At 35.2% G+C, this 10364-nt stretch overlaps 1 protein-coding gene across 1 annotated transcript; it reads right to left on the bottom strand.

Moving 5' to 3' along the window:
• Window positions 1–6316: 6316 nt before the first annotated feature.
• Window positions 6317–6748, bottom strand: LOC117930079. Its single transcript, XM_034850526.1, has 2 exons — window positions 6594–6748; window positions 6317–6524 (listed from the first exon to the last, which is right to left on the bottom strand). Exons 1-2 carry the CDS (start codon window positions 6746–6748, stop codon window positions 6317–6319), a joined length of 363 nt encoding a protein of 120 aa, XP_034706417.1.
• Between the last annotated feature and the right edge of the window lie 3616 nt (window positions 6749–10364).

Below are 10364 nucleotides of genomic sequence, written 5' to 3'. Positions count from 1 at the left end.
GCGGGCTCTTTCCATGCCCACTTTCATTTGTCTACTTCCAATGCTCTATCAATAAGGAAAATAATGGCATGACTTTTCAAGGTAGCCTTACACGAAATGTCATTTACTCCAAAATTTGAATATGACATTTTTAAATCTTATTTTTAAAATCTATCCTACTTTTGAGACAATATTTTATCAAATGTTCAATTAATGTGTATCACAAGTAAATTTTCCTTATGTAAATTTGAGAGATAGAGAAAGAAAATAAAATGAAGACCAACTCAATGCACGATAGAATTAATTAATCACTATTTATTATATTCACAAAATGTGGAAAAAAACCCTCAATTATTTGGGGTTGGTGAGACATCATAATTGGGATTTAAATGCTAGTCTTGGAAAGAAAGATCCATGTGGGCTCCAAATGATTGTATAAAATATTATAAAATAATTAAAAAATAATATAGATATAATCACAATTAATAATTATAAGAAATCGATAAAGAGATATCAAATATGTCAAATAATATATCTTAAGAATATCACACTAAAATAAACATTCCAAATAATCTGATCCTAAAAGAATTAAGCCCAAAATAAAGAACCGAAATTATGAAATGCTAAAGAGGCCCAAGTAGACTAGAGCTAAACAAAAACTATCTTTAGGTAGGAAGCCCAAAGCTCAAAGCCCAAACTACCGAAATTATAAAATCCTGGACAGGCCCAAGTAGAAAAGACCTTACAAAACCCATCTTATGTCAGAAGCCCAAAGCCCAAACCTATTTATGTCCACCGGTTGGCCTATGGCAAGCCCAATTACTAGGCTGGCCCTTCAGTGTTGTAGATAGGTGCGGCTTGGGGTTGATTCGATTAGGGATGGCAATGGGCCTGTTTTTTTGGTATACCCGCCTGTTCCGCTCCTAATGGGAGGGTTTAGAATTTAAATAAATGAGTTTGGGGAATTTTTTTTAAATCCTAGGATGAGTTTGAATATTATTTTGTCCTACTCAATTATATATAAAATTAATTTAATTTAATATTTATTTTAAATTTTTTTAATATAATAATAATAATAATAATAATAATAATAACAACAACAAAATACTTTTCAATAAAATAATTTATAAAAATATAATATTATTAATTATTTATAAAATATATTTATTTTAATGTATCTAAAATTTTAAAAAATAAATTTAAAAAAAAAAGTTACGTGGTGGGAATGGGAATTTCCCATACTCGCCTTGACCTGCCTCATTTTATTTTTTTAATAGGAATAATAATTATTTTAAATAAACAGAATAAAGTTGGGATAAGACTATCGATTCCAAACTCATTCCATTGTCATCCCTAAATTTAATTTTAAGTCCTTCAAAATTATTTTTATAATAATTTTTTATAGTTAATTTACTTGATAAAATAAATAGAGAGTTATTATGAGGGAATCTGACTTATTTTGATAGCATTTTTAACTCCATCTTCAAATAAATTTTTTTCGCGATTTTTTACATATTTTTTCTTTTATGGTCTTTTATTCTGTAATCTTGTTTGTTGGCCTTTATAATCTATACTATTTATTATTATTATGAAACATATTTAAAATAATATGTATAAATAAGTTTACTTGAATGAAGTTAAAATAGAAAAATGAGACTCCTTTAAAAAAAATTTTGATTTTAAATAGAAAAATGAATTATTTAACTAAATGTTGATTATCATATCAAAATAAAATAATTTTCTTAACATTTTTCTATTTTGATTATTACATATGTTCACAACAATTTAATAATCTAATTTATCAATTACTTAAATCTTATTTTTAAAACCCATCCTGCTTTTGAGACAATATTTTATCAAATGTTCAATTAATGTGTATCACAAGTAAATTTTCCTTACGTAAATTTGAGGGCAGCTCTTTAAACAATTACAGTAATACCAAAGTATTCTTAATTGCCCAATCAGGGCTCATGTGGAATAAATGTAAACTTAAAAAAAATGAAAATTAAAAAAAAAAATCAATCAATCAAGTGACTCTTCGAGGAAGGAAATTTCCAAATGTAGCCATCATATAATGTATAGACTTGAATTGAACATAAATACGATCGACACATTTTCAAGTACTAGTCCATTTGTAGGGCCAGAATTGGAAATATCCTTTTTGGAATGTTGATGGCCAATTGGCACCACATATACATGTATGACTCGTTCATAAGAACATGACATTTCCTTAGCTTTTAGCCTTTAGGCTCTACCATAACATAAAATTCAAATTCTAAATCCCAATACATAGAATTAATTTCACGTCATATATATATATATATATTTCCGATATTGATTTATAAGAATTTAGTAATAAGTTCTAAATCGAGTGAAATCTGGAATGGTCTGAGGTCGTTATCAAACTTGGACTAGTTCTAGTATGAAATTACCCATTAAGAAGTTGATTATGACGGCATGGATTAAAGAATAATAAATTTGAAAGTCCTAAGTAGAAGCTTTTGCATAATATATTAATAAATTAGTATCAATGTATCATTGTCATCCTGACCAACCACAACCTTTAGAAGTCGTCTCAAGTCGGCAGGCTCTTTCCATGCCCATTTTCATTTGTCTACTTCTAATGCTCTATCAATAAGGAAAATAATGGCATGACTTTTCAAGATAGCCTTACATGAAATGTCATTTACGCCAAAATTTGAATATGACATTTTTAAATCTTATTTTTAAAACTCATCCTATTTTTGAGACAATATTTTATCAAATGTTCAATTAATGTGTATCACAAGTAAATTTTCCTTATGTAAATTTGAGAGTAGTTCTTTAAACATTTACAATAATATCAAAGTATTCTTAATTGCACAACCAGGGCTCATGTGGAATAAATGTAAACTTTAAAAAAAAATTAAAAAAAATCAATCAATCAATCAAGTGACTCTTCTAAGAAGGAAATTTCCAAATGTAGCCATCATATAACGTAAATACGATCGACACATTTTCAAGTACTAGTCCATTTGTAAGGCCAGAATTAGGAATATCCTTTTTGGAAACAGACAAGATGATGGTCAATCGATATAGGTGCGACTCCGACTCAAACTGAACACAAAAATGATAGGGATATGGCCGATCGATATAGGTGTGGCTCCAACTCAAAAACTTAAACGGATAGGAAAATGACCGATCAATATAGGTGCGGCCCCAACTCAAACTGACACGACGAATGACCGATCGATATAGGTGCAGTCCCAACTCGAAAATTCAAACAGACAAGATGATGAATGACCTGATCAAATGTCCCAAAGCCAAAGGATAACCCAGATAACGATGCAAGCAAACTTGGACGGAGGGGATATGCCCCAGTATGACAACTCATGAGGATCAACAACTAGGTCAAAAGATAATGAAGCATGTGAAAGGTCCAATGATCCTAGGGAATGAGGTTATGCCCTAGTATGCAACTCACGGGGGTCAACAACTAGATCAGAAGGTAAATAAAAGTCTACTGAAATGTCCGATGCTCTTGGAGAAGGGAGTATGCCCCAGTATGACCACTCAGAGGGGTCAACAACTAGATCGGAAAGTGAATGAAACTTGTGGAGGGTCCGATGCTCTCGGAGAGAGGGTATGCCCCAATATGACGACTCGAATGAGTCAACAACTAGATCAAAAGGTAAATGAATCCTATGGAAGGCTGGATGCTCTTAGGGAAAGAGGATATGCCCTAGTATGCAATGATGAACAGACAGAGATGCAAAATGCCTCAAAACTACTGTACTCTGAAATATGCTCATCCATCATGTAATGAAAATGTCCAACCTCAGATAAGTAATGTCAAACAAGACCACGTATCGTGACACCATGCTAACAAAACAAAACTAACTGGTGAATAACAACAATAATGATCAGTGCTCAAAATGCAAAGAGCAAGCAAATCAATACTCAACATGCCAACTGTCACAGTGAAAACATCGTCACTAATAAGTCAACAATATGTCAGGCCCTGCCATCATGGAAGATATTGAACCTAAAGTCCGAAAGATGTATGAAAGTACAACCAAGGTGATCGAGGACTGATCTACATCTACTTCTAATAGAGAAAAAGGTGAGGTCATGTGTCACGGTGGGATATGTAGGATAAAAAGAAGGCGATGATCAGACTCTGGTATGATAGAAGAAGTGAAAGTATCCGAGATGAAATGTCTGAGTACGAAATGAAAGGTATATAAGTATCTGAGATCATCCAAGTATGCCGAGAAGACTAAACCCGAGGTGTCGATAGCTCCATAACCCATCGTAAGTAGCAGTCACAAACAGAAAAGCAAGTCTCAATGTCAAAACCTCCAACTAGGTGGCTATGCCCTAGTATGCAATGAGGACACCATGAAATAATCCAATGATCTCCATATCACTCGTCGGATGCTCTAACGTCAAGAATCAGTCTGATCTCCCTCCAAAAGATGGATATGCCCCAGTGTACAGGATCCGATGGGGTGACTATGCCCCAATGAAAAATACTCTCTATTTCGTCTATACCCCAGTGTAAAGCAATGCATCCGAATCAACAACTGTTGAAAAGGACCACACGTAGTGCACATCAACAAATCAATCGATCTCTACTCCTGATACCAAAAATAGAAACATCTCATCATAATCCACATGAATCAAAATCCCCGAGCTCTATGAGTACGAATGAACCGGCTATGCCCCAGTATAAATAATCTGAAGTGACTATGCTCCAAGATAAATCAAAGTCCATCACTGATGAAAGGGCTATGCCTCAAAATAAATCGTCATCTCAAAAATCAATCATCAATTAGTAGAGTGTGTCCCAATGCAGAGTATCGAGTAGAGTGACTGTATCTCCAATAAAAACGCTCTTTGAAATGGCTATGCCCCAGTGTAGGGTCATCCCACAACTCCTAATCCATCATAACCTAAGTGAAGAAGCAAACTGACTATGCCTCAATGCAAAGCATCATCCCGAAAGAAAACGTCATCGATAAGCGAGGTATGCCCCAATGTAGATAACGTCGCCTCTGAAAATCCATCACTGATAAGAGGGGTATGCCCCAGTGTAAATCATCATCTCAACTCCCCATCCATCATGCTCCGAGAAATAATCTTCGATCAAGCTCGAGTATTGCCCACGTGTGAGCTGTCAAACACAATGTGAAGTAATGGCCTCAAGGTGGTCTTCAGACACGGGACGTAACGTAGGCCAATGTAATAGGGTGAAAATCACATATAGCAATCATATCAATCGATCTATCAATCAATCATAAAATCAGATATGTCGGGTCCCCACCAAAGCCCAAATTACTTTTGCATGAATTAATTCCGTAAATTCCATCACTCGGAATTACGAAATTGAATTCTTACTTATTTTAAAACATTTTAGAAAATAAGAAAATTATTAAAAATTGAGGAGGACTTATGATAGATGTTTGCTGAAAATAAATGTGGCAACCAAATTTATTAAGGAGTGGAAAATATTTAAAATCAAGAAAATGAGAAAGAGAAGAGAAAATAATAATAATAATAATAATAATAATAATAATAATAATAATAATAATAATAATAAAATAAATAAATAAATAAAAGATTTATTTAAGGTAAAGAAAGAAAACTTGAAAGATTTAAACCTTTGAAAAAGATTTTTTTTGAAAATCCATTTTTGAAAACAATGCATTGGAATATAGGGGTGTGACACGTGGGTTTCAGGAGTGGCCCACCAAAGGTGGCCATGCATGCCATACTAGAAAGAGGGGGAAAAAATGGGTCCCGGAATTGCCACAAAGCCTTTTTGTTGTTTTCATGCATTTAGAGATTTAAAAAACTGTGGTGATCAAATCCTCTTGGAGTTCAGGATCAACATCCACTGCATCTGGTGAGAGCGGGTTGGTCAGTTGAGGAACTGCATCAGTGCATTCCCCGAAAAGGGTCCTGAACGATGGCGTCTTCTTTGTGAGCAGCCTGATTTAATACCGAGATTAATTGGATTGCTAATCTGCTATGAAAGAACCCAGATCTTCCTCTTTTATTCTCTCCTCTGATTTTTCAGCTTGCTGCAATGCACTGCTCCCTTCATCACCTATCTGCAAATTATCGAATTTTGAAACCAGCCTCATATATTGGTCACGAGCTTCTAGGTGACGAACCATGGATTGAACTCGTGCGAGCGCCTTTTCAACTCCAGCAAATTTCTGTCTCCGGGAGCTCAAAGAAGTATCTTCTTCGTCGTACGCTGTCATCAAAGCTTTGTGGTTGTGTTGCCAGGAGCAGCAGCCAATGTCATCCTCGGAATCGAGATCAAGTTCTGCATTCTAACGCATCCTCTTCAGCGCCAAAACACCTCCGTGGCCTCTGGCAAGGAACCTGTTCGAGGCCTCCCCATCTTCGCTGCCGCCTGTGTCACCGCTACAACAGCCTCGGCCACCACCGCAGCCGCCGCCTGTAGATATGACGGAATCTCCGTTCGAAGCCACATCAATGATCCCAATGCAGCAAGGGATATACTCAACACCAGATTAGCATTTGCTTCCAGGCTTTGCAAAAGGTAATCCCAAGTAAATTCTAGTCATCTAGCACCAACCCAAAAGGGTGCTAGTCTATGCAGCACAGAATCAGCAAAAACCCATCCAAGTCCAACAGCCTGGAACTTATGGTTTTGAGAGATGTTCCTGTGAGTCAGCTGGGCCAAGGCAAAGCTTTCCTGTTGTTGCACGAGGTATGATAAATGGGTATGACGACGGAAATTGAAGATAGGCATGGTGTGGATCTTTCAGTCTCTTCTATATCATCAACATGCTGCGTCTCTCTGGTACTCCTTACTGTCATGTCGAAGCCTTGGTTTGTAACATGGATAGACCAGAAACCTCCACCATTAATGATAAAAGGCCTTTTGGTCAGCTACTGAATCGTACCAGTCAAAAGGGATGGAGATCTGAAAGAAACAAGGCAATACATGTGGGTCTTGAAAGAGGGTTAGATCTGTAAATCCATCAAATCAGACAGTAAACAGGGTCTGTGATAGTTGTTGGGTTTTTGTTGTCTCATCAATAACAAAATGTGGTGAGTGCAATGGCTGATCAGATTTCATATTCTTGTTCTTTATTCCAAACTCAAACATTACAACTGGTACATTTTACGAATAGAAGCCGAAATCCTCTGCTCCCATGGTTATGGCTCACACGCTGACTGACACGTTCAAGGGCGTTCACAAGCGCATCATGGACCTTTTATAGGCAGTTCTTGGCTACAGTTGAGTGTTGCATTTCCAAAGGTTGCGCTGGGTACACCTGCTACTTAACCTGCGCACCCTCCGCATTGCCAAAAGAAGATGATGCTTCCACCACGCGCCCGTACAACTTGTTTTGGGCATAACAATGGACATTACATATAGTTAGCAGCCGGGAAATGGTTCTCAAGTTTAGGTGAAAATTGTTGAGCCCTTGGTGCCATCCTCTGGGCTCCTATGAAGTCACCGCTTTGCACCTTCTTCTCTATAATTACTTTGACCCCAAGGCTTCTTCCTTGTTACAGTCCATGTGAGATTCAAAAAAGCAAATATCATGCACAACCAAAGAAGCAACCAGATACATCTGCGTGTGTTTCACACATCAACCAGAGTCTTCATTCATTCATCCTCTGCTTTGGCCGACGGAGCCTCACCAAGTTCCCATATGTGAATCTTACTCTCCTCAATGTCTCTCATGATTGCAACAGCAAAGCCCTTCCCATCGGGTGTACAAATAGTCCCCGGGAATAGAGGGTAGATAACAAGGGAGCAAGCATAAAAAAAAAAAAAACAAAGCATCAAATGAACCAAAGAAAATATTGAACAGAGCCCTTTCTCATATGAAAGTCGATGGGCTTATGCATGGGTGGGAAAAGTCATGCGGAAATAAGATCCCAAAGAGGCAACTCAAAGGTCCAAATGAGAGTTATAAAGGAAACAGATCACTTTAAAACCAAATTTGTATCAAGAACAAAGCATGGATATATTGTAACATAGTCACAGCAACCCAGAGGATATCAATGGCAAACAAAATGTGGCCTAGCAAACGTACCTGAGAACGTTTCCTTTCTTTCCTCTATTTCAGCTTTCAGTTGCCTTTCCTCTCAAGCAACCAGCCACGAGAATCACCCTCTTCAATGTCTATCCACGAAAAGGGCAGCAAAAGCACCACCTCTAGCTTGCTGCCCCAAGCTCCGGAAGCTTCTCCCTCCCTAGCACGTCTAGCCTCTCATCCGAAAAGGATATCCCTTTGTTTTTTTCTCTCTCGTGTTTTCTCCCTGTCCTTCCTCCTGATAACTGGTCCCGCCTGAAATATCTCTCTGCCAACTCAAAACGCACCTCCCTCTCTATAGCTGCCCGAATCTCTGCACCAAAAAGCCACCCTCCTTCTCTGCCAGGATACGCTCCTCTTTAACGGCCAGAAACTCTCTCCTCTCTCTTCCGCTCCTACATAACAACCTCCATGCCAAAAAGAACCTCCTTCGCCTACGTGTCATCCTCCCATAGCTCCTCAAAAAGTAATGTTGATTCTTTGATGGTTAATCACAAGGCAACACGTGGCTGCATGCAATGCTGGCACCTAGCTAAAAAAATGCAACCTGCAGAAAATGAAATAAAATAAAATAAAAAACAACAAGCCCCAAATGAGGGTCTAGGTTTGTACCAAATACAAAATTTTAAAATATAACTTTAATGAATAAATAATTTTAATTATTTTATATTTAAATTCCTTTTCACTAATTATTAACGAGTTATTCTTTATATCTCTTTACATTAATTAAATATAAGAAAAGTATAAATTTGAAAATAAAATTATATTTAAAAAATATCATGCATATAACATTGTGTTTATATATATATATATATATCTTTGAATAAATCTAAATTAGTTAGATTTCTATAAAATGTATTTTCAAGTTTTATATATTGTTATTGAATGTGATAAATTATAATTGCTAAGGAGGGAAGGATGCACAAGAGGATTGAAAAAGAATATAGGTTAAAGGTGGAACCAATGGTTCTCTCATCGGATTGTGATACGTGGAGCATGTCCATCACTATATGGAACAAGTGTAGTTTTTCCCATATACTTATTAGACCATTTGAATCTTCGGGGCATGAAGGGGATTGTAGCGTATGAGAGGACCAATAAGTATATGGTAAAACACGGGATGTTTCAAGGCTCAAAAATTGTACTTTTTTGTGCTTTTTGTAATATGGTGAAATGATTTCTCTAATTCATAGATATAATTATAGTAATTGATTGAAAGCAAATTAAATATTCATGTTACATTTCATCATATTAAATACAGTAGATCAAATTTTTAGGTTGTGTTTGGTTCATTGAAATTTTGAAAGAAGATGTGTGGAAAAAAATAGAGAGAAAAATTTAAAAATAAAATAAATATATATTTATATATATAATAAAAAATAGATTTAAAATTAATAAATTAATTTTATATACTACTTCAAACCTATTTCACATATTTAACTCTTCTATATGAGAAAGAAAATAGGGAAGAAAAATGTAAGAAAAGAAAAAATGAATGAGAATAAAAATATATTAAAAATTTTAAAATTAATTTTAAATGTTTTTTAAAATTAATTTAAGTTTTTTTTATCGTATAAAGATTGAATAATTTTAAAATATATAAATTTTTAACTAATTTTAATTATATTTAATATTCTTCCATTTTTTTTTATAATAAACTTATAAATATGAGAAATTTTTTTTTTTGATTTTTTTTTTCTTTCCTCGACGCTTTCAGAAACGAAACATACCTAAAGATTAAGTACCTAAAACCTCTTCTTCTTTTTTTCCCTGATAAATAATAACCTAGCCATCCAAGTAGCTACTTATTGTTAATTGCTTAGTAAACCTTTCCAACTGGGAAACATTTCATTCATAGTTATTATTCGTTTGATGATTGATTGCAAGTGCGCTCATTATCTTCCTTGATTCCTCCATGTCAATACTAGTTTTTGTTTTATGAATGTCATTCAACCTGGCTCTTAGCAGTCTTACACCATATAAGTTTGCTTATATACGTATTTTGATATTTGAACTCGAGGTTTTGTACTATAGTATGAAGCAGGATAACCTATTGGAATATGTGTAATTAATTAACTGGTAAATTCTTTATCCAATACAACAGTAAGGTTTCTAGGGTACGTATGTTTAAATTCAAGGGTTTTGGTGCTGCAATACTAATATACTTTGACATATATTTAAAATTTCATATATACATATATATATATATATATATGGGTTAAAGACTTAGCGGGTCCGTGGAAGCTGAGGGATGGTCGGAATAAATGTGCAAATGACTTGGACTTTTATTAGTCGTCTACTCTTTCCCCACCCACT

This window comes from Vitis riparia, chromosome 14 (genome assembly GCF_004353265.1).
Source record: "Vitis riparia cultivar Riparia Gloire de Montpellier isolate 1030 chromosome 14, EGFV_Vit.rip_1.0, whole genome shotgun sequence".
In the NCBI taxonomy this organism is placed as follows: domain Eukaryota; kingdom Viridiplantae; phylum Streptophyta; class Magnoliopsida; order Vitales; family Vitaceae; genus Vitis; species Vitis riparia.
Note: the sequence above shows the minus strand (reverse complement) of the source record. Positions and strands in the feature narration are given on the sequence as shown.